The 24,400-nt window shown below is 36.5% G+C and overlaps 1 protein-coding gene across 1 annotated transcript; it reads right to left on the bottom strand.

Moving 5' to 3' along the window:
* Window positions 1-10: 10 nt before the first annotated feature.
* Window positions 11-23,868, bottom strand: LOC107584451 (WD repeat-containing protein 82). The gene is made up of 17 exons (XM_016271075.1): window positions 23,851-23,868; window positions 22,989-23,333; window positions 22,186-22,283; window positions 21,518-21,584; window positions 21,330-21,429; window positions 21,131-21,247; window positions 20,882-21,037; window positions 20,719-20,788; window positions 20,491-20,633; window positions 6,199-6,372; window positions 5,645-5,740; window positions 4,410-4,514; window positions 4,283-4,297; window positions 3,613-3,672; window positions 2,692-2,842; window positions 2,475-2,596; window positions 11-1,105 (listed from the first exon to the last, which is right to left on the bottom strand). The coding sequence occupies exons 2-17, from the start codon at window positions 23,147-23,149 to the stop codon at window positions 938-940; spliced, it is 1,803 nt and encodes a 600-aa protein (XP_016126561.1). The 5' UTR covers window positions 23,150-23,333; window positions 23,851-23,868; the 3' UTR covers window positions 11-937.
* Between the last annotated feature and the right edge of the window lie 532 nt (window positions 23,869-24,400).

Raw genomic sequence — 24,400 nt, 5'->3', positions numbered from 1 at the left:
ATTAATGATTTTAAATATTTCACTTGTTAGTTGCTGAATTATTCACTCAATGCTGGAAAAATGTTGATAATTGACATACAAAAATGTTTTATTTGGAATTGTTGTGATTAATAACAGAAGTTTGTACACAAAACTGTGTTTGACAGTGAATACTGTGGACCATGATGTAAGTAAATGACTGAAGATATGAAAGATACTAGAGATATGTTTTTTTTAAAAAATTGAGAAACCCAACTGTAACTATAAAACATAAACATTTTTCATGTCATATTTTTAAAAATATGAATCCTGAAATTAATCTGAATCACATGTCTCAACCTGAACCTTTTACCATATCCGATTCTTGCTACATATCTGTTACTTAACCAACTGACTAGCTCTCACGTAGCCAAGTATAACATTCTGTCTGCGTGTCACATTTGGCTCTGGTGTGAATGTATATGTATGAGTGTATCTTCTTCTATGAAATGGCTGTAGGTTCTGTAGGACCTGTGACTGCTTCAGTTTTAAAAAAAGCTTCTTGGATAAAACTTATTCTCTGTTTTTTAAAAACACATTTAAAGTATAAGTGATCTATCATGTTTCACAATCAACACTTTTAATATGCTTAAAATGATATTGAGTTTTGAGTGCGTATGTATGTATGAGATTATGTAACAAAAATATGCTCAGAAAATGTACAGATAAAATTAATTCCTGAGTTTTTACTCTTAAATATATGCACATTAACACACCAAATGAATAAACACCTAATAACATTAAGTAAAAAGTAAAACAAAACGAAATTTTTGAATTAACAACAACTGAGCACAGTATTCCAATTTTTCCTTCACACCCTCTGCAGGATGAACAATTTACCCTGCAAACAGGCATAAAAAGGGAACATTTAGGGTACAACTAAAGTTCATTTCTCTCTTCTTCTTGCTTTCTGTCCTTCCTAGCTGTTGCCACCGTTCTCTCCACCTCCCTTGATTAGACGTTTGTTTCCCCTCTTCCCAGCAGGGCCACGAGGTTTGGCGAATGCTTGCTTGTGGGCATGCTGCTTAGGATGGACCTCATCATACAGATACTCCTCTGTCAGCTCCTCTCCACTATCTATCTCCAACTAAAATGAACAAGGACACATTTACAAACACAAAGATTTAGAAAAATCTGGGTAACACTTTACTTGAAGGGGTGTGCATAAGACTGACATGACACCTTTATAATCATGACATGACACATGTCATGAATATGAAGGAGGTTTTATGCATGTTTATGACAACTGTCATTAAGTGTCATTCGCTAGGTTATGTCATTTTTAATGCAAATATGACATTATTTGACCTAACCCTAACCTACCCTTACCCCTAACCATAGCCCATAACAAAGACATCTCAAACAATGTCATCTTTGCATTAAAAATTACATAACTGAGCGAATGACACTTAATGACAGTTGTCATAAACATGCATAAAAAACCTTCATATTCATGACATGTGTCATGTCTTGATTATGTAGGTGTCATGTCATGATTATGAAGGTGTCATGTCAGTCTTATGCACTCAGCTGTTTGAACTCTGTAACCAAAATCGGTTTGGTCAGCTTCGTATTGCATAGAATATATAAGTATATAACTGCATATAAAGTGTCTCCTATTCATTAAAGTCAACATGAAAATACATTTATAATGCAGTTCATTCCATATCGTGACATATTTCTGAATGGAACAAGATATTGAGTGAAAATACACATAAATACAATGAATATAATAAAAATCCTCTGCAATGAATGGGTGCCGTCAGAACGATAGCCGAAACAGATAAAAACATCACAATAATCCACAAGACTCCAGTCCATCACTTAACATCTTGTGAAGCTGCATGCTTATTGTAAACACATCCATCATTAAGACATTCTAATCTTCAAACCACTGCTTCTGGATAAAATATGCTTTCTGCAGTGAAAAGGTAATTCTCTCTGGATCAGGAGCGAAATATGCACAGATCAATTGTTCCAAAAACAGTTCTAAATGGATATGCCACTGGATTTTGATGTGAGGAACAAGCAAAGGGGATGGACTTTTTTTCACTGGAAAAGCATTATTATGGATTATAGATATTTTGACCAGAAGCAAAGGCTTGAAGTTAAAAACATCTTGATGAATTTGTTTCTTTAAAAATGCAACTTTTCACTTCACAAGACATTAACTGATAGACTGGAGTCGTGTGGATCACTTGTGGATTATTGTGATGTTTTTATCAGCTGTTTGAACTCTCATTCTGACGGCACCCATTCACTGCAGAGGATCCATTTGGGTGAGGCAAGTGATATAATGCTCAATTTCTCCAAATCTGTTCAGATACTCATCTGGATCTTGATTGGCTTGGTTGGAGTAAATAGGGATGCGTTTAATTTCATGCTGACTTTTAATGAAGTTCTGGGCTTGTAACTCTCATGCTGGGAGAAATACGAGTCACAAAATGTGTTTTTACCTTTTTAGCCACTTCTAGATGGAAGTCCCTCTCTACTTCTTCCAAAAGTCGACTCTTACAGCTGGAATACAGCATCCTTTCCTTGATGCTGCAGCTGTATCCTGGCATGGAGTATATGAACACTATGGAGAGGGATAGGGGAGGACATGAATAGTTTGCATAACTGTAATACATAACTGTACTCAATGAGATATGTATAAGGAATTGAGTGACTAACCCACAGACTCGAGGTAGTCTCCCTCATGTGAATGTTTGTAGAGGAAGAAGTGGTATCTGGGTGTATCAAGGGGGATCCGGCAGGGTAGGTCACGGAGTTCTGTTGGGCTGGTGTGCACAAGTTCAATTGTCTCCTTCTCTGTATCTAGCTTCTATATATAGAAAACAAAAAAATTTAAATTTTCTAGCCAGTTTGGTAAGAAAGTATCTGGTAAGAACATATAAATGTGTGTGTCTGTGTCATACTAGTTGAATGTAGTTGATGCGTCTCTCTGCGAGCTGCTGTAGAGCACGTTTAGCCTCGGCCTGTAACGGGAAGGCAAGACCCTGTAGAGTCTGATGTTTGGGGTCCACACTGATCTCAGTTTTCACCTACAGACAAAGACACAACCAGTTCGTTACCAATTCCACCACTGTACATTATGACCAAAACAGTTCCTGTCATTCTATTAAAAACATTTTCCCAAACAATTCCAATGAGCTACCCTGGTCATGGAAGATTTATTATATGCCAGTTCTGTTGTTTGGATAAATTTGTTTATGCAGGTGAGAGATAAGAGTGGATAAGAGTGGAAAGAAAAGCAAAGTGTTAATATGCTGGATGAGTGTAGATGAGCATGGCCATATGGGTGGATCACATGAAACCTATTAAGAGCATGTCCACTCCATATTTGACTCCAAAACCATATACAACCATAAAACCATGTATATTTTGTAGAGGAAGAAGTGGTATCTGGGTGTATCAAGGGGGATCCGGCAGGGTAGGTCACGGAGTTCTGTTGGGCTGGTGTGCACAAGTTCAATTGTCTCCTTCTCTGTATCTAGCTTCTATATATAGAAAACAAAAAAATTTAAATTTTCTAGCCAGTTTGGTAAGAAAGTATCTGGTAAGAACATATAAATGTGTGTGTCTGTGTCATACTAGTTGAATGTAGTTGATGCGTCTCTCTGCGAGCTGCTGTAGAGCACGTTTAGCCTCGGCCTGTAACGGGAAGGCAAGACCCTGTAGAGTCTGATGTTTGGGGTCCACACTGATCTCAGTTTTCACCTACAGACAAAGACACAACCAGTTCGTTACCAATTCCACCACTGTACATTATGACCAAAACAGTTCCTGTCATTCTATTAAAAACATTTTCCCAAACAATTCCAATGAGCTACCCTGGTCATGGAAGATTTATTATATGCCAGTTCTGTTGTTTGGATAAATTTGTTTATGCAGGTGAGAGATAAGAGTGGATAAGAGTGGAAAGAAAAGCAAAGTGTTAATATGCTGGATGAGTGTAGATGAGCATGGCCATATGGGTGGATCACATGAAACCTATTAAGAGCATGTCCACTCCATATTTGACTCCAAAACCATATACAACCATAAAACCATGTATATAAAATCCTTATTTATATTTATATACATGTAATTTCTCTGTCCTCACTCTGTTTTGAAATCAAGAGGATTCAAAAGTCTTTGTGAATTGATTGACGTATATGAGGTTTGTCCTTAAAGTTGGAAGTACGCTGTAGTGTACACAGCACACAAATTAGCACACATACACACAATACTATTTTTATATTAAACTAACGACAGTGCTCACCTGTTTAACTCTGCCCTGCAACCCCAAAGATTGAACATAGAATGTATTAAAACAAAGAGCTGAATTAATTCAGGGATGTTTACTATAATTATGCTTTTTAAAATGGATGTCTACAGTCTTTTCTCACCTCTGTGATTTTGATTCGCTGTAGCTCTTGTTCAGCTGCTGTCAGAGGTGCTGGTGCAGAACAAGAAGTCACGTGTCTCAGGTACCCCTGAAGACAAACGTCCTCCTGGTGATGGTGAAAAAAGACAAAAAGCTCTATTTTATGTGCACTTTTGATGTTAATTTGGCAATTATTTAAATTTGTCAGAAATAAAACACTTTTTTTTATTTATATAATATTTATTATGTTATTATTTTTATATTAATATGTGACCCTGGACCACAAAACCAGTCTTAAGTCGCAATAGCCAAAAAAAACATTGTATGGGTCAAAATGATCGATTTTTCTTTTATGCCAAAAATCATTAGGATATTAAGTAATGATCATGTTCCATGAAGATATTTTGTAAATTTCCTACCGTACATATATCAAAACTTAATTTTTGATTAGTAATATGCATTGCTAAGAACTTCATTTGGACAACTTTAAAGATGATTTTCTCAATTTTTAGATTTTTTTTGCACCCTCAGATTCTAGATTTTCAAATAGTCGTATCTCGGCCAAATATTGTCCTATCCTAACAAACCATACATCAATGGAAAGCTTATGTATTCAGCTTTCAGATAATGCATAAATCTCAATTTCGAGAAATTGACCCTTATGACTGGTTTTGTGGTCCAGGGTCACATATTTGTTTTAACCAATGTGAATAATAAGTAATCAACCAAAACTGATAATTAAGTTTACATTATTAATTATTGAATTATAGATTTATTCCCACTTTCCAGACAACCTGAAATAGTTTTTTCAAAATGTAAAAATTATAAATAATCTCAACTAAATATACAACAACTTCCTCCCATAAAACTACAAAGTTGTTTGTTCAATATTTTATGTGTATGTACAGTATATATTTAGCCCTTTCTGTGTTGACCATGACTGGTAATCATTTCCAAGAACATTGCCAACAGCCCCAAGTGTCCAGTTACTAAATTAAGAAATATGGTGGTCCACTCTGTAAACGTTTTCAACTGTAAATAATCCAGCTTCAGGGTATTTGACAGACAGCTGAAGACAGATGACAGGTGGACTGAGTCCATTCATCAGCACGTCTCTCATTATAACTTCATTAGTCCTTCACAGAGGTGAACATTTAAAGATTTAAATCTAATAATTAAAATGATAAAGTGAATGTAAAAAGTATAGACAAAACTACTAACCAATTTTGCTACCATAAAATATTCTTCAGCTAGTACCTCAACTGTGCCGAACATTTCATCTTTGACGTGTCCACCACCAAACTCTTTCTTAACTGTGGCGCGAGTGGCAGCGTACAGCATCTTTTGCCGGACCTGTAGCAAAAGACAAGTTATCACTTTATTAAATAATAACAGTAACAAAATAAAAGCTCACTGCTCTAAACACAATGGTGTTACGGTTTTCCACAATTATCACATGTGGTTACGCTTTTACATTTTCTGGAAAAAAAGGCCAGGGCATTGTACTGCAGTTTCTAAGATGTACTGAGTGTTTCAATACATACAGATGCCGTTGCTAGTGTGTTCTGATTGGTTGCTAGGAGGTTGCTTAAAGTCCAAAGAACCGTATTTCGACGAGCATGCAAATAAGATTGTTCTATTTAAATATAATAAAGGTTCTTGAGTGGTTTTTATTCTTCGGTTCACCAAACCTTCTTACAGCTGTTTTTGTTTTATCTGAAACCTTAACAGTGTATGTTTATTTGAACAACTGAATAAGCTGTTTCTGCTAATCAAGCTTCACATCGTCATGTCTAGATGTTAAAACTTACAGGAGACTGGTCAGGTGACCAGGAGATGAAGAGCCACTCATAGCCTTGAGCGTTCTTGGTGTCCAACCGGTATAGAATGTAACAGGGCTCGTGAGGGTCCAGCAGAGGGAGCAGGAAGTGGTCATAGTCTTTGTCCCAGCTCTGACGTAGCTCTCTGTATGCCCCCAGCACCAGCTGCTCTAAAACACACATAAAAAGCTCTCTCATTACAAACCTGGGGCAACCAACAATCTCAAAAATCAGTTGCGTAATTTTATTCTGCATCACGTAGATCAATTTAAATGTGTTTACAAGGCTAGGCTTGGGTAATGACCTGCGCTGATAACAAATAAGTGAAATATTGTTCATTATCTACATCCTACTATAAAAAGAGCATGACACACCTTGTATCTCATACCCAATATAGCACTAGCTGCTTAGTTCACCTAGAGACACATACAAAATAATACACATAAATTCAACCTTCAGTTATTTATATATTAAACAAGCCAGCACTGAGGGATGTCTGATAACACAATATATTCTTGTCAGTAATTATCTAATCATCTAATCTTTAATGGCCTGAAACATATTGTATCTTACATATGCAAACATATACTTTACTTTTAATAAAATTGGCCAATGGAAAATTGGTCACTTTAATACAGCTAATATAATATAATATAATACAGTATAATATAGAACAATTATAGAATATGCAGCATTATAGATTATGCAACCATAAATTATTCACAATATACAAAATTATGACCAACAACTTGCCACGTCTCTGAAAGTCCACCATTATTAAAAGCAAAAATGCATAAGCGATTGTTGGAAAATGCACTAAAGGGACATGGTGATGGAAAAAAACTTAGATGAAATGAAAAATTATATTTCAGCACTTCTGAGTTCCTCCGAGAACCTTTGCATTGTCTTGCAAAACTTTCGTGATAGAAATAATATGAGGACAGTGGAAAAAATTGTTCCTATTGCATACATAGTATGATAGTATTTTGAACACAATTTATATTGCAATGTATGCGAATATATCATAAAAGACATAAAGTTACAAAAACATTAAGAGTTCCATTGAGAACAATAACAATCAGACGTGAGTTTTAAGGGCCTTTTGCTATAAAAATGTAAATTGCCATCATAAAGTGCTAATCATCACAACAGTTCTAAGAAGCAATTCATGCTCATATGAAAAGCAGCGTTCATATTTATGAGACTGGGCTTTATAAATTCTCTGTACAGTGACAGTGTACTGTATAATGCAGACCACTCACTTCTAAGACTTTTCAAATAATTGTGGTTTAAGGTTTTCAAATAATACTCCATTAAGAATCCAATGGTAACCATTCTAATATAATATAATTTTCGATTTTCTCTTGACTGTATTCACTCGTCAGATAGTTAATCAACCCAAGAACACATGAAAAACAGGACAGCATATATCACTGATGTAAGCACTTTTAACGTTAAAGATGTCACACCTGATACTGGTTCTTCATGTCCTTGGTCTATTGTCTCAGTTTACAAACTTCACACTGATCACATCACACACTCAAATGCATGTAATTTGCTTCATGAAACGTACAAACCAGAACACCCTCTGTAAGCACTGTAATGAAGCACTGGAAGGCTTTATCTTTTCTAATGGGTCATCTTTCTTCCCTACCGCTTTACCATTCCTTGTGAACAGTGTGCTGTGCTGGTGCACGTCCTCCAGAGCCCCACCTCAGCTTTCAGGCATCAACACTCAGATTAACAGCTATTGTTCTCAGTATTCATCTCTTATCACTTCAATAATCTACTTACCAGTAAATCTGCCCACTTCCCTCCCTGCTGTCCTCAGCTTTTCTTCGTACACAAAGATGTAAAAGTGCTAATCTAATGGTTGCTGCTGGTTTTAATTAAAAGCACTGAAAATATTCACATTTGAAATGTAAGTATTATTTATTTTGAATTTAAAACAGTTAATTTTTTTGGGTGAATGTTATGTAAACAGTTCATCCCAAAATCAAAGACAAAAATATGAAATGACATTTTGCATAATGAAAATTAAGCATATTTTAGGACCATTTTTGATGACAATTATTGCACTGCATCCTTATATAAGTTTATATAATAATATTTCCCAGTATTCTCAATGGTTCTCTTTAGATTGTGAAATGTTAGAATGCTAATTATTTTTGTATATGGATATATATACAAATGTAAAAATATATGTAAAAAATGAATAAGAAAATATTAAGTAGCACAGCAGTATTAAAAATGTATGATAATGATAACAAATGTTTCTTGAGCGCCAGATCAACATATTAGAATGATATCTGAAGGATTGTATGACACTGAAGACTGGAGAAATGCTGAAAATTCATCTTTGCAATTATAGGAATAGATTACATTGTAAAATATATAAAAAATAGAAAACAGTTATTCTGAATTGTTACTGTTTTTACTGTATTTTTTAAATTGCATTTAATTTTTTTTGCATTTTGACAAATACAGCCTTGGTGAGCATACAAGACATCTTTCAAAAACATAAAAAATATACCAAACATATATAAACTAGTGCTGTCTAACAATTAATCGCGATTAATTGCATTCAAAATAAATGTTTTCGTTTACATAATATATGTGTGTGTACTGTGTATATTTATCATGCATATATAAATACACACACATGCATATATCTATTTAAGTTATATAATGTGCTATGTTTATATATTAAATATATTTATAAATAATATAAATTATATGAATATGCATATATACATGTAAATATTTTCAAAATATATACATGATATATAATTACTGAAAGAGTTGTTACCTATAGCAGAAGAACCGCATCTTAATATTATTAACTCGTCGTTGTCTTTAGGTCACGTCCCAAAACCATTCAAGCTGGCGGTTATTAAGCCTCTTATTAAGAAACCACAACTAGATCCTAGTGAACTGGCAAATTACAGACCCATCTCAAATCTTCCTTTTATGTCTAAAATTTTAGAAAAAGTTGTGTCTGCTCAATTGTGCTCCTTCCTGCAAAAATATGATCTCTATGAAGAATTTCAGTCAGGTTTCAGGCCCCACCATAGCACAGAAACTGCACTTGTTAAAATTACAAATGGCTTGCTTCTTGCGTCAGACCAAGGCTGTATCTCATTGCTAGTTTTACTTGATCTTAGTGCTGCGTTCGACACCATAGATCATGACATACTCATAGATCAATTACAAAACTATACAGGTATTCAAGGGCAGGCTTTAAGATGGTTTAGATCCCACCTGTCCGATCGCTACCACCTTGTTCATTTAAATTGGTAGTCATCTCAACTATCACCAGTAAAATATGGAGTGCCACAAGGATCTATCCTAGGTCCTCTGCTATTTTCGATATACATGGTGCCCCTTGGTAATATTATTAGGAAATACGGGAATAGTTTCCACTGTTATGCCGATGATACTCAACTATATAACTCAACAAGTTGCTGTAAAGTTGCTTTGCAATGATTTGTATCGTGAAAAGCGCTGTACAAATAAACTTGAATTGTCTTGGCTTGACTTGACATGCATGTGTGTGTATTTATATATACATAATAAATATACACAGTACGCACACATATATTATGTAAACAAAAACTTTTATTTTGCATGCAATTAATCGTTTGACAGCACTAATATAAACATTATATAAAACTAATTTTTCATTATGGGATGTGCTTATTTGAAATTATTTCTAAATTATTTCTTAAAAATCTAAATGGTCCTACAACAGGCTTGCTTTATTTATTTATTTATTCATTCAATCTATGAGTTTCACTCTATGACTTTGAATTCAATTGCTCATGTGTTTTTCAACAAGGACAAAGTTGTTGGTTGCACTGCTGTATAAGACTAAATGAAACAACAATCCTTTTATAACTTGATAATCAAGTGCAATCATGGTCAAGGCCTGTGGATTAAGGTATCTAAAGGTTGTGCAGAGTGATTGAAAGATTTTGCACCTAACTGAAATAAACCTTTAACGAGCACACTGTGAAAAACAGCTAGCACGTCAATAACCAGATCTAGCGCAAACATCATCCACCCACGTACACGTTACCAAGTCCGAATGACCTTGGAGGGGATTTCCTGATGGTCTTTTGCAGCAGCTGCTATTCTGAGGTTGCACACATTCCAGCTATCAGCACGGACACATACTTTCCATCAGCCTTTTACTCACCCCTTAACAACACATTTACAGAAAGCTGTTTGCACATATGTGCCAATTTGAAAAGACAAACATATATCTGCCTTCCTCCTGTCTCCCTGAGTTCTGTCATACAAATACATTCATTGTAAAGAATATCACACATAAACACAATCTGGCTGAATAACTGAGTGTCCGCACCTCACTGCCTACAAGACTACAGCTCAGTCCTTTTCCTATCACCATGAGCACAGACAGGTCTTGACCATGTGGCCTGTGCTACCCACCAATAAGGGTTGGGATACACATGTGACTCAGTCACCAGAAAGATCCAAAACTGTATTGATCTGTTTTATCTTTCCTGAAATATCATCTCTGTAAGACTCAAAGGCACCCTATGAACTCAAAACAACCCAGTCTATTCAGATCCAGACAGCTTCACACACTCCAGGCGTCAAACAGACAGTAGACGAACCATATCGTGACAACCAGCCTAACGTTTATACATCTGTGGCTACATTAGGCCGCTGGGTGTTAGAAAAGCTGGAGCTGTCCAAAATTGCTGAACAGTCTACCTTACAAGAAATCGTATACAACCATCATGTAGCCTGGACAAAATGGTCCAGCATAATTGCATAGTTTCATGTGAAATGCAAAATAAGTTTATTAAATCACTAATAATTTGAAGCTAACGCAAACTAGAAGGTAAAATGAACAACTAATTTGCTCGAAATGTAAACTATACTATTCAAAAGTTTGGGGTCATATGGATTTTTTAATGTTTAAAGAAAAAGCTACCAAGGTTACATTTATTTGATCAGAAATACAGTAAAAATAGTAATGTTGTGAAATATTATTACAATTTAAACTATTTATTTAAACCGTAATTTATTCCTGTGATGACAAAGGAATCCTGTCACATGATCCTTCAGAAATCTTTCTAATATGCTGATTTGGTGCTCAAGAAACATTTTTTATTATTATCTATGATGAAAACAGTTGTGCTGCTTAATATTGTTGTGGGGAAAAAAATTTCATTTTATTCTTTGATGAATAAAAAAATTAAAATAACCAGATTTATTTGAAATTTAAATTTCAATGTTATAAATGTCTTCACTGTCATTTTTGATCAATTTTATGCATCCTTGCTTGGAAAAAAGTACTAATTTCTTTCTGAAAAATAATCTCATTGACCCCCATTTTTGAATGGTCAAATACTTCAGTCAAAACTCTTTAAAATCACATTTTATTCTGTTTAATTTGACTGGAGTGATGTGAGAATACATGCATGCATGCAAAGTCAGGTTAGGTAATGACAGAATGACTTCACTCAAATTTGATAGCGTTTTGCCCTTTCCTTCCCAGCAACTGGATCTTGTCATCTGATAGTGAGCTAACATTTCAACACTACCTGACACTCAGCCTTGTACGCAAATGCAGGCTTGCACACACGCACTTTTATTGCAACAGAGAACAGTCCATCGTTCCTGTGACCTCTGCAATTCATTAAGAACCATTCAGTTTCCACGTCAAATGATGTCATCTGACCTACAGCAGCATGTGAACACAGAACTAAAACACATTGTGAAATGTGTTTTGTTACTATTTCCTCATGTCAGGTGACACCTGGACGGTAAGACAACAAATAAAAAATCCCATCTAAGAACAAACAATAAAAACACAAATTAATATAAAATGAACATTGCAAAATTAGATAATCAAGTGTCAAGTGGATAATGTGACAATATATCAAATCATAGTATAAATTAACAGTACATTATGTCTAATTTTGTCCAAGTTTCTTTCTGTTTTGACATCTTAGTTGTTACTTACGTAGATTGTAGTTGGACCTCATATTGGCGAAAAGATATTATGGTACATATTATTTGATTTATGACCAATTGACTTTTAAACATTTGAGCTGAATTGAGCTCTTAACCATTTAGAAAGTGAAAATCAAGGCAGTTAACTGAGTGAACATTGATCTTCTACTAATAAAAGGCACCAAAAAGTACTATGGTACAACCATGTTTTTTTGGACAAGGTACCAAGGCCATACTATGTTTTTTTAGACAACATATAGTGTAATATTAATTAAAGTTGACCTTGGAGTTCTATGTAAATGCCATGGTACATGAATATGGTAATCGTTGTACCATTGTATTGCCATTTGACACCCTCATTGTACCATGGTACATAATTTAAGTGTCATACTAAAAGAGTCATAATACTATTGGAAAGTTTAATCCCATTAAACACTAATATTTTCTAGCCTTCATTATAGGATTAGGATAGTTAAGGTTAACTGAGAGTTGATCTACAAGCAGGATGTTTCATTTCAGTCTTAAAGTAAGCTTGGTTTATTGGTCAACATGTGCATTAGCATTTTCCGTTCACAAGATACTAATCTGGATGCTTTTACCTTTTCTGATTCATTAAATTCTCTGTGAAATGAGTGAAGCCCTCAGACCCTCTGCTCACTCACCGTCTCTGATCAACACCTGGATGAGGCGGCCGGTTCCACTCCGTGCCCGGGCCAGAAACTCCCTCAGCTCCTCTGTAACCACCAGAACCAGAAACATGGCGGGTCAGTGTGGTGCCTTCCTACCCGCCCAGGGACCTTCTGAAGTTGGATGAAGCTGGACGCACAGGACGGGTCACCTGGACGATCTTCTTTTTACAAATGATCTTCAATCAGTGCCAGAGCTGTGTGTTATATCAGAAACGATATAAAGGCAGCAGCATGACTTGAGAGTTTGGTGTTTGAGAGACTGTGTGCTATCCAAGTGAGAGCAGCAAATGTGTGAGAGAAGGCTCCTGTAACTAGGATAGGATCATGTGTGCTTGCAGAAGGAACCCGATCCCTCTTGCCCCAAATTTAGCAGGCACACTGTCTGGCCTCGGGTAACAGCCTGACCATCCCTCAGCACGGCCCCGGGGCCAGTTGTTTAAATCTTTTGATATGGGTTTGAAAATATTGTATTTACGATTCAATTCATGCCCCTAAACCAAAAATAGACTCAAAACTCTAACCACCCTCTTCTGGGCAGGTGAGGAACTTCATTACTGAATGAGGTAGTTTACTATGCTGTTATTACTTAGCAACTTCCCAGCATAACGATTTCACTCACTCATTCGTGGAGATACTTTGTTTCTAATATTTTTTATAAATAATGTTCCAGGTTCAGTGCGTTAAGCTCTAGCCTCTCAATGAGGCAAAATTATTTTCTGTGGTAATCAACAAGCTTAATTCTGTTATCCATAAATAAAAACAATACAACACATTTTTGTATGTTCCTTATACTATTATTACAGTTGCTAATTATTGTTTAGTTTGATTATTATGATTATGATGAAAAAATGACAAAACCACATTCCAAAAATGAAGTGTTTGCTAAATGAATGAAACAAAATAAACATGAGAACCTATGATTAAACTATTCAACAAACATATTCTAATTTTATTTATCATTTTCTTTTTCCATTATACTGTATACAGCAGTTAAGGCCTACAACTTAAATTTGTCAAATGTTATTTTATGTTTGTGCTTTTGTAAATGACTATTTCTAGGAAACTACCCTTAATCAGACATATTGTTTTGCAGTTTAGTTTTACATTTTGAGCTCAAAGTATGTTTTCTGTAAATGTAATTGTTGCAAGTGTTTATACTGTATATACAAGTGAATCTCAATCAATTAGAATGTCGTGGAAAAGTTCATTTATTTCAGTAATTCAACTCAAATTGTGAAACTTGTGTATTACATCAATTCAATGCACACAGTTGCTGAAGTAGTTTAAGTCTTTGGTTCTTTTAATTGTGATGATTTTGGCTCACATTTAACAAAAACCCACCAATTCACTATCTCAACAAATTAGAATATGGTGACATGCCAATCAGCGATTCAACTCAAAACACCTGCAAAGGTTTCCTGAGCCTTCAAAATGGTCTCTCAGTTTGGTTCACTAGGCTACACAATCATGGGGAAGACTGCTGATCTGACAGTTGTCCAGAAGACAATCATTGACACCCTTCACAAGGAGGGTAAGCCTGGTCTTATGAAGTATTCTAATTTGTTGAGATAGTGAATTGGTGGGTTTTTGTTAAATGTGAGCCAAATGTGAGCCAAAATCATCACAATTAAAAGAACCAAAGACTTAAACTACTTCAGTCTGTGTGCATTGGATTCATTTAATACACGAGTTTCACAATTTGAGTTGAATTACTGAAATAAATGAACTTTTCCACGACATTCTAATTTATTGAGATGAACCTGTATGTATATATCTCTCGGAGAGTACATTCACCCACTTGGAAGGGTTAAGATGTGTGTGTAAAATTAGCCTACTTCCTTTTTGCAGAATAGTCTCGCACCCTGTTCAGGTCCTGTTATTAAGCACACAGCCACACACAAACAATATAAACGATGTATCTTTTGATAATTGTTGAAATTACAGCTCTTCATCACTGAAGTAACGGCGCAAAAACAAGCAATGTGTAGCTCGCAGCCCCCTCTGTTGGTGAAAATAATCACTACACGATTCCTCTGGTGATCTTACTTTTTTTGCAATGTATTTGGAATTGAGGGCTGTTTTGAACATGCTGTAAAACAGGGACATTTCTGTACAGACGGGTTCAAGACCAAAAACCGGGACTGTCTCCGAAAAAATGGTCACCCTAACGTAGGCTAAACTAAAATGGAGAGTAAATTCATCTCTGATGGGAAAATCAACTAACCGGTGCTATGGGGGACTTTTGTAAAGCAACAGAATTTAGATCACATCCGCTGTATTAGCCACAAAGCGTGAAAGTAAGGCTTTCAGGGTAAGGCGTTCAACAAGTTTTATGATTCTTATTAATAACATGGCCGAACAATCGTCTTGAAAAGCTGAATTCATAGTATGCTTCCTAAATGCACACAAATTATATAATATTTCCACTTTTTGGACAATTTGGCAGATTTAAAGCTGGTGGAAATTACACAAAAATATTGTTCACAAATAATAGGCCTATATAGCATAACTTTTCTTTACATGCCTCAAGTGTTCAATTCACAGACAGTTGGATCTTTTGTAAACTTTTTGTACACGCCTTTAAAAATTGTATAGAGGAAATACAAAAATAAAACAAAATATTCCTATTGCTGTGTATATTTTCAGTTCAAATTACATTGTAAAATTATATTCATATAAACTGACTCCCAAATAAAAAAAATAAAGATAAAGTTGGATCCTAATAAAATTAAATTCAGTGACTTAAAGGATCCTATGGTGGTCATTAAACCTTCTGACAACTAACCCAAGAAAACAAATGAAAACAGCCATTTGGATGCAAAGTAACCTCTTGAAAGATTTATTACAGCTCTTCATCACTGAAGTAACGGCGCAAAAACAAGCAATGTGTAGCTCGCAGCCCCCTCTGTTGGTGAAAATAATCACTACACGATTCCTCTGGTGATCTTACTTTTTTTGCAATGTATTTGGAATTGAGGGCTGTTTTGAACATGCTGTAAAACAGGGACATTTCTGTACAGACGGGTTCAAGACACCAAAAACCGGGACTGTCTCCGAAAAAATGGTCACCCTAACGTAGGCTAAACTAAAATGGATAGTAAATTCATCTCTGATGGGAAAATCAACTAACCGGTGCTATGGGGGACTTTTGTAAAGCAACAGAATTTAGATCACATCCGCTGTATTAGCCACAAAGCGTGAAAGTAAGGCTTTCAGGGTAAGGCGTTCAACAAGTTTTATGATTCTTATTAATAACATGGCCGAACAATCGTCTTGAAAAGCTGAATTCATAGTATGCTTCCTAAATGCACACAAATTATATAATATTTCCACTTTTTGGACAATTTGGCAGATTTAAAGCTGGTGGAAATTACACAAAAATATTGTTCACAAATAATAGGCCTATATAGCATAACTTTTCTTTACATGCCTCAAGTGTTCAATTCACAGACAGTTGGTTCTTTTGTAAACTTTTTGTACACGCCTTTAAAAATTGCATAGAGGAAATACAAAAATAAAACAAAATATTCCTATTGCTGTGTATATTTTCAGTTCAAATTACATTGTAAAATTATATTCATATAAACTGACTCCCAAATAAAAAAAATAAAGATAAAGTTGGATCCTAATAAAATTAAATTCAGTGACTTAAAGGATCCTATGGTGGTCATTAAACCTTCTGACAACTAACCCAAGAAAACAAATGAAAACAGCCATTTGGATGCAAAGTAACCTCTTGAAAGATTTAATGAATTAAAGAGGTAACAGTTACAATGGCACAATCTTCATTTGAGGCATTGAATTAACATTCTCCCCTTTTCCCCTCAAAATCAGCATAAAAACAACTGTTTCCTCAATAAGTGCAATGTAACTTGAACCAAATCAAACTCAAGAGAGAGGTGGTCACAGTGTGTATATTTGTATAAGATTTGTTTTTATAAGTGACTTAAAAAATGCCAGTATTGCAAAAGCAAACAAGAAAAAAACAAGAAAACGAAACCTAGCAAAAGAACGGCATAAAATCAATTTGCACTCGCAGGTGGAATTATGTTGAGCTACACACATCAACTATAAGCATGTCTGAAAGGCTTCAAAACCACATCTTTGGACAGTTGTATAAACATGTTTAATTTAAAAATGGTTCCATTGACATTTCTTCAGACTCACAAGATGCTAAACCTGCAGGTGCTGAGCACAAGACAGTTTGATCGAGCACTTTGTTACAACCTTATAAACAAAACAGAAAATGTGAACAGATTACTTTACAATGTTTTACAAAAAAGTTTTAATGATACAGATATAAAATGAACAAAGAAATACAACTTGGCATCAAGGCCAATCTATTTACAGGTCAAAAGTCCTACGGTGAGCAACTCCATGTGTGAAACTCCAAGATTAAGGTGAATGATGCCACCTGCGGGAAGAACACGTCACAGAGGCTGACGTCTGACAGCAGCCCATCAGTCATCAATCGTAGGTAACCAGAATGCCTGTGGAGGTGAGATTTTAGCATATATATTAAGTGGTTGTCAAATGGTGCACAGTAACTATACTGCAGTAGGGCTGCACGATTAATCGAATGCGATTGTCATGCTTATCTTTCAGTGAAGCACGGTTCTGTGATCAGAAGTAAATCTCTGTCTGAAGGCCAGAGGGCGCTCTCACACTGAAACTTCAAATATGCCCCGCAGAAGAAAGGTAATAAACGTCATTCCAGGGTTGTGGCTAAAAGGGATACCGCTGTGACCGGAAACTCAAAACCTCTTAAATAATCGCAGACCGATTTAATTGCGCTTAAATTGTTCTGTGATTATGAAAGCAGTTTGCGTAGCTTGTCAATGAACTATGGCTCTGTGTAGTAAATGCTGCTCCATCTGAACCTGCTTATGTATCCACCTAATTTTTTCGTAAGAGCGGGCGTGGCCATTTGTAAACTTAATGTGTCTGGCTTTCGGTGTCACTCGCTTCCAGTATTTTTAGTTGTACAAAACACCTCGTTTGCGGCTTGATATTTCAAACTGGTGTCTTACCACATTATTTTAATGTGTTATCCTAATTATGAACACACTGGTTTGTAGTGCAAACCGTTTTACTGCACTGTTATTTTTCTTGTTATTTCCCTACAGCGGCTAATGAACCGGAAGTCTCGCCCATTGACAGAAAACGGCTTACTTCCGCATTGAAAAATAAGTTGGAATCGTTTATAACATGCATTTGAAAAACCAACATGCGTCAAACAGCTTTCCAAACATGAAAAGCATTTGTGAACCCCTTGTCCCACAAAATACCAAATTTAATATCATGTTTTTATTCCAAACTCACTTAGCATTGTATTATAAATATTTTTTATTTTAATGAAAATTATACTAAGAAGAACTCATATAAACCATATATTGTCATAGTCCTGTGTTTATTAGTCACGCTGAATCAATGAAAGCAGTTCAAACTTCTGTTTCCTTGAATGATGTGTTACCTTTCTTCTGCGGGGCATATTTGGAGTTTCAGCGCAAGAGCGCCCTCTGACCTTCGGATGGCGATTTACTGCTGATCACAGAACTGTGCTGCACTGAAAGATATGCATGACAATCGCAGCTTTTGCTAGGGCTGCACAATAAATTGCGATAAATCGCAATCTTGCCAGTGAAGCACGGTTCTATGATCAGTAGTAAATCTCCATCCGAAGGCCAGAGGGCGCTCTTGCGCAGAAACTCCAAATACACACGCAGAAGAAACCCAGGAAATTCCTATAGCGGTAGCTGGATAAACAGAAGATTTAACTGCTTTCATTGATTCAACGTGACTAATAAACACACGACTATGACAATATATGGTTTATCTGAGTTCTTAGTATAATTTTCCTTATAATAAAGTATATAATAATGCAATGCCTTTATCACTGCTTAGAATACTATGAAATATGTTGCGAGCCTTATTCTGTGTAAGAAGCCACATCATCTCACAGAAGGATTTATTTCAAACACTCGACTGACATTATGAAGTGAGTTTGGAGTAAAAAAAAAGTTAAGTGTGGTATTTTTACCTGCTTTCAGAAGGAGCAGCACTTACTATACAGAGCCGTAGTTCACTGAGAATCTACACAATATTTCATAATATCAATGATATCATCTGCAATTTTTTTGCATAGCTTGTCTGTAAACTACGGCTCTGTGTAGTAAATGCTGCTCCATCTGAAAGCACGTGATGGAGATTTACTACTGATTACAGAACCGGCTTTACTGACAAGAGGTGCATGACTACCGCATGTGATTTATCGTGCAGCCCTACCTTTTGCCTAATCACAATTGCGATTTAATTTTGATTAATCATGCAGCCCTAGTATTAATAACACCATAATCAGGCCTGCAGGGGAATAAGTCAAGTTTTTAATTGCTCTGAGCACCCATTCCTCCTTTTAAGGAATAGTTCACCCAAAAATTAAAATTTACTCAACTTTAGGCCATTCGAGATGCAGATGAGTTTGTTTCTTGTTCTGAACAGATTTGGAGAACTTAAACATTATATCATTAGCTCACCACTGGATCCTCTGCAGTGAATGGGTGAAAATGTGTCAGTGGGTTGTGATGTGAAAGGACAAAAGGGAGTGGGACTTTTTCCACTGGAGAAAGCGTTATTGTGAACTACAAACTTGTATTTTGACCAGAAGGTTACAGTGAAAATGACTTTATTGGTTTGTTTCTTTCAAACGAGCAGTTTTTCATTTTACAAGACATTAATCAATGGACTAGAATCATTACTTTTAGATTATTTTGATGTTTTTATCAGCTGTTTGAATGCTCATTCTGATGGCAACCATTCACCGCAGAGGATCAAATGGTGAGCAAATAAATCTGTTCTGATGAAGAAACACCCTCAGGTCATCCAAGATGTAGATGAGTTTGAGTAAATTTTCAGCAAATCCTCCATAAATCCAAACAATAAATAAAAACTACAAAAATATAAGTATTTTTTCACTGCATGGTACGGCTTGGTACGGTTCACTTTTGGGGGGTTTTCCACTGGGTACAGTACCTGGTACTTTTTTTAGTACCACCTCGGTTGAGTTTCCAAGTGAACCGTACCGTTACCAAAACGTGACATGTAAACTCTGCTGATCACGGATTGGCCGGAGAGAATCGTCACTACCTGCGTCACTGAACTTGTGACAAACACAACAGAACCACTAGATTTAAATCAGCACAGCCAGCGAAGGATCGAACGCAACGGTTTTGAACGAGCGCACCTTTTTTTAAACCACCAAAAAGTGGCGGTTTCGCTGTCTGTTGAAGTACAGACGTTCCTCTTGTTGATAGCAGAGGAGCAGATCCAGCGAGAGCTTGATGGGGCGACGCGGAATGAAAAAGTTTTTCAGGAGTCGCGGCAGTAGAGACGAAGCAACTATAACTACATGTGAATAATCCCGCCCACTCTAAAGCGATACTAAACTGCAGTGGAAACGCAAACCGAGCCGAGCCGTACTGTACCACGCAGTGGAAAAGCGCCATATGTTTCACCAGTGTTTGGAGGGCGTTTGGAGTGCACATATTCCATCTGGACTGACCTATAACAAATATTTCAGATTTATTTCTACTTTATGGTTAACTCTTACCATGTTAGAACAGGCACTGGCAAAGGTCATAAATTTGGGGTTAAACTGTAGACAGGTGACTGGACCAGTGTGCTTGCCATCAAGAAGTGCTACTTTCATTCCACTCTCAGCATTCCACACATGGATCTTTCCATCTTCTGATCCTGGAAAGCAAAATGTTGAGACGACAGGCATCACTCTCGGTGAATTTATCCCTAGTCCTTTCTGAATCTACTGGCGAAGACTTACCGATCATGACGAACTGAGAGTCTGGCGTGAAAGAGGCCTCCAGAATGACACCTTTACTGTTGTTATAGCCCTGCAGTGAGGACGAAAGACTCCATGAGACACACACTTAATCTTAAAAACAAACTTTGACAAAAGCCTATTCAAAATGACACTAATTTCTCACCCCAAATGAGTGGAGCACTGCTCCTTTGAAAGCATCCAGCACTCTGAGTGTTCCACCATTGGTGGAGACCAGAATGAGCTTTCCGTCGTTGCTGAACTTGAGACCCGTCCACTCACATGTTCGCTCATATTGTAGTTTAAACGTGGCGAATGGACCCTGAGGCAGAAGGTGTGACACAAATGTATACATTTTTACCATTTAAAAGACAAATATCACTACTGCTTCTAGGATGCAGTTTAATACAATTACCTTATCAAAGGAGCGTAGATCGTAAAGTTTGACCATCTCAGAATTCACTCCTGCAGCAAAAATCAACCCCTCCGGATCAAATGAACACACAGGCTTCCCTTGCAGGTGCATGAGGCCCTGTGAACACAACCCAGATTAAAAATCTAGTATAGACTAACAAGAAAAACACACACAAACCCAAAATAAAACAACTGCGTACCTGACAGTTAGGTGAGCGAAGGTCCCACAGACGAATAGTTTTATCGAGTGAGCCAGAAATGAATGTGTCATCAACAGGAGACATAGACAGAGCAACAACCCTGAAACAGGATAAAATACACAAACACAAGTGCTATAACTCAAAAGCCAATAAACAAGAAAAGAAAATGTAATGTCACAAACCCTCACCTCTTATTGTGTCCAGGAAAGTATCGAATGTACTTATTGTCATGTAGGGACAGGTATCGAATAGTATCTGTAGTACCACATAGAGAAGAAAATATCAGTATCATCTCAAAGGAAAGCTACAAGATTTTACACGTGAATTGATAAAATGTACTGTATACTGTGTCAGATGAACAGGCTCAACCCTGGGCAAGGCAGTAGTCTGTACAGTTAGCTCCTTAACAGGGCAGAATAACAGACCCTAAAAACTGTACAAACAACTACCTCAACCCAGAGCAGGCACAGGTAGACACGAACATCAGCAGCAAAGCTTTGAGAAAATCACTTAATCAACATAAACATACAAATAAACGAAACAAATGATTATAAGTAATAAACACCCAAATACATAAATAAGAATAACAATTATGCATTTAATATGAAGTCATAAAATTGCACAGAATTAAAAAATATATAGAACATTTTATTAAATTGTTTTTATACTTTTAGGTCAAATAAAGCATATCACACTGCAGGAAAATACTGTCATTGACTGTTTTTACTGACAAGAAAAAAACATAACGTAACAAAAAAAGGTTCAATTAACATTTTATCCATAGTATGGCAAAACTGAACGGCATAGGAGCTGCAATGCAACACAATATCATAAGACTTTATATAAAGAGTCCTACCATCAATCTTGTTGGAGCTGTAGACGACAGTGTTGGCTGCATGGGTGTATCTGATGAGATCCACACCATACTTCTTACTGTAAAGCGTCCGTTTGGGTCTGATATAAAGGACAGAATCGGAAATAAATAAGTTAATCTGATCGCTTATTTATATACGCGCAATTCTCGGTGTATTATGAAACACTTAACATTAAAAATAAAATACTAGACTTTACAGTAAGGTCTCAAGGCGGGGTCGGAAGGAGGCGTGGATGCTAACGGTTAGCAAGCGACCTCTCATTCAGACTGTCCATTCGACTCATTTCCGCGAATCGGTTCCTTCGAAATATTTGTTTCAAAGATCCGGTTAAAGATACGGCGGGTCTTTTACGTCATTTCGTGGTCCTTGACATCCTAGCGAGGCGTATTACTATAATGCCATACCGGTTATTAAACGCTGATTATTAAAAATTCACGTGTTACGGTTTATTTAGTTGCCGCCATGATTGAGCGCATAAAACAAAGACACTGGGTTCAGTGAGTCAGTGAACCGGCTCAACTGATTCACTGAAAAGATTCAACTTAAACGAATCGGAAATCGCTACTGTACATAAACATGTTCAAACTACAATACTCTCTATGAACAGTAAAACTCATAAATCACATGTCTTATTACTGGGGTAATCTTAACCTTTCACATCTCTCACAGTAATGCTCCTGTAACCAAAATCAATGTTTTAAAGCTCGTTAAGACCAAATCGACACGGAACAACACCAGCCAGTTGTACAAAAAAATCACAATTAGGAATTTATATGCTACTTACTTTCCCTCCTGGCAGTCGTACAAGACAATCGAATCGTCGTCGCTACTCGATATTACAGTTTCGCCATTTGAACTGAAGTCAAAGCAGTTGATTTTGTCCGAATTCTCTCGGAAAACCTTCGCAACCCTAAAACTCCGCAGCACATTGTCTGTGAGCTTCATTGTGGCCTTTATGCCTGGCCAGGCGCTTGAGGATCGTTTAGTTAAAAACAGCGAGTAGATTGGAATCTGATTTATCAGTGCTGTGTGTAGCGAATGTTTTATAATATTTTTTTGTAAGTGAAAATCGTTTCAGATGTACATTTCGGTCACGTTAAAAAAGCCCGCCGACAAAATTCGTCAATGACTGCGAAAGACGTTCTTATTACTGGGGTAATCTTAACCTTTCACATCTCTCACAGTAATGCTCCTGTAACCAAAATCAATGTTTTAAAGCTCGTTAAGACCAAATCGACACGGAACAACACCAGCCAGTTGTACAAAAAAAATCACAATTAGGAATTTATATGCGACTTACTTTCCCTCCTGGCAGTCGTACAAGACAATCGAATCGTCGTCGCTACTCGATATTACAGTTTCGCCATTTGAACTGAAGTCAAAGCAGTTGATTTTGTCCGAATTCTCTCGGAAAACCTTCGCAACCCTAAAACTCCGCAGCACATTGTCTGTGAGCTTCATTGTGGCCTTTATGCCTGGCCAGGCGCTTGAGGATCGTTTAGTTAAAAACAGCGAGTAGATTGGAATCTGATTTATCAGTGCTGTGTGTAGCGAATGTTTTATAATATTTTTTTGTAAGTGAAAATCGTTTCAGATGTACATTTCGGTCACGTTAAAAAAGCCCGCCGACAAAATTCGTCAATGACTGCGAAAGACGAGATGAAGCTGGAGGCAGTAAAGCGGAAACAAAATGGCCACCCCACCTACGGACGTTTCAGAATAAAAGTCCCATGTCAACTTGAGCTGAAAGTCAAAGCAAGAGGAAGCTTTATTTAAGGGTCCGATTTATTGTACACGCTTAAAAGTAACCTTCCATGACGTACACTAAAATTGACGGAACATCTGGTTATTCAGTTTCGATTTGACAGCTGTAATGAGGATCAGGAATTTCATATCAGCTCTCTAGCTGCTGTTGTGTTTATCTGTATTTGTTGCTAGGGTGAGTCTCATATTTTCAACCATGATCAAATCTTACATTTGTAATCAATCAATAGTACATTTAGTTTTCCATCTTAAGTTTTGTCGAAGACTTCTACAGAGGGTATTCCTTAACAGACTGATTCAAATAAATGCAGGGCTGAACAGACAGAGGACGTTATGATTAACACCCTACAAGATGAATCTGTTCTCTCATATATGATACATTGACGTCATATTAGCCTCACCCAAAACCCCAGAAGCATCCCATTGGTCTAA

Source organism: Sinocyclocheilus grahami, unplaced genomic scaffold (assembly GCF_001515645.1).
Source record: "Sinocyclocheilus grahami isolate Dianchi unplaced genomic scaffold, SAMN03320097.WGS_v1.1 scaffold60.1, whole genome shotgun sequence".
In the NCBI taxonomy this organism is placed as follows: Eukaryota; Metazoa; Chordata; class Actinopteri; order Cypriniformes; family Cyprinidae; genus Sinocyclocheilus; species Sinocyclocheilus grahami.
This window is presented reverse-complemented; position numbering and strand designations above follow the sequence as displayed.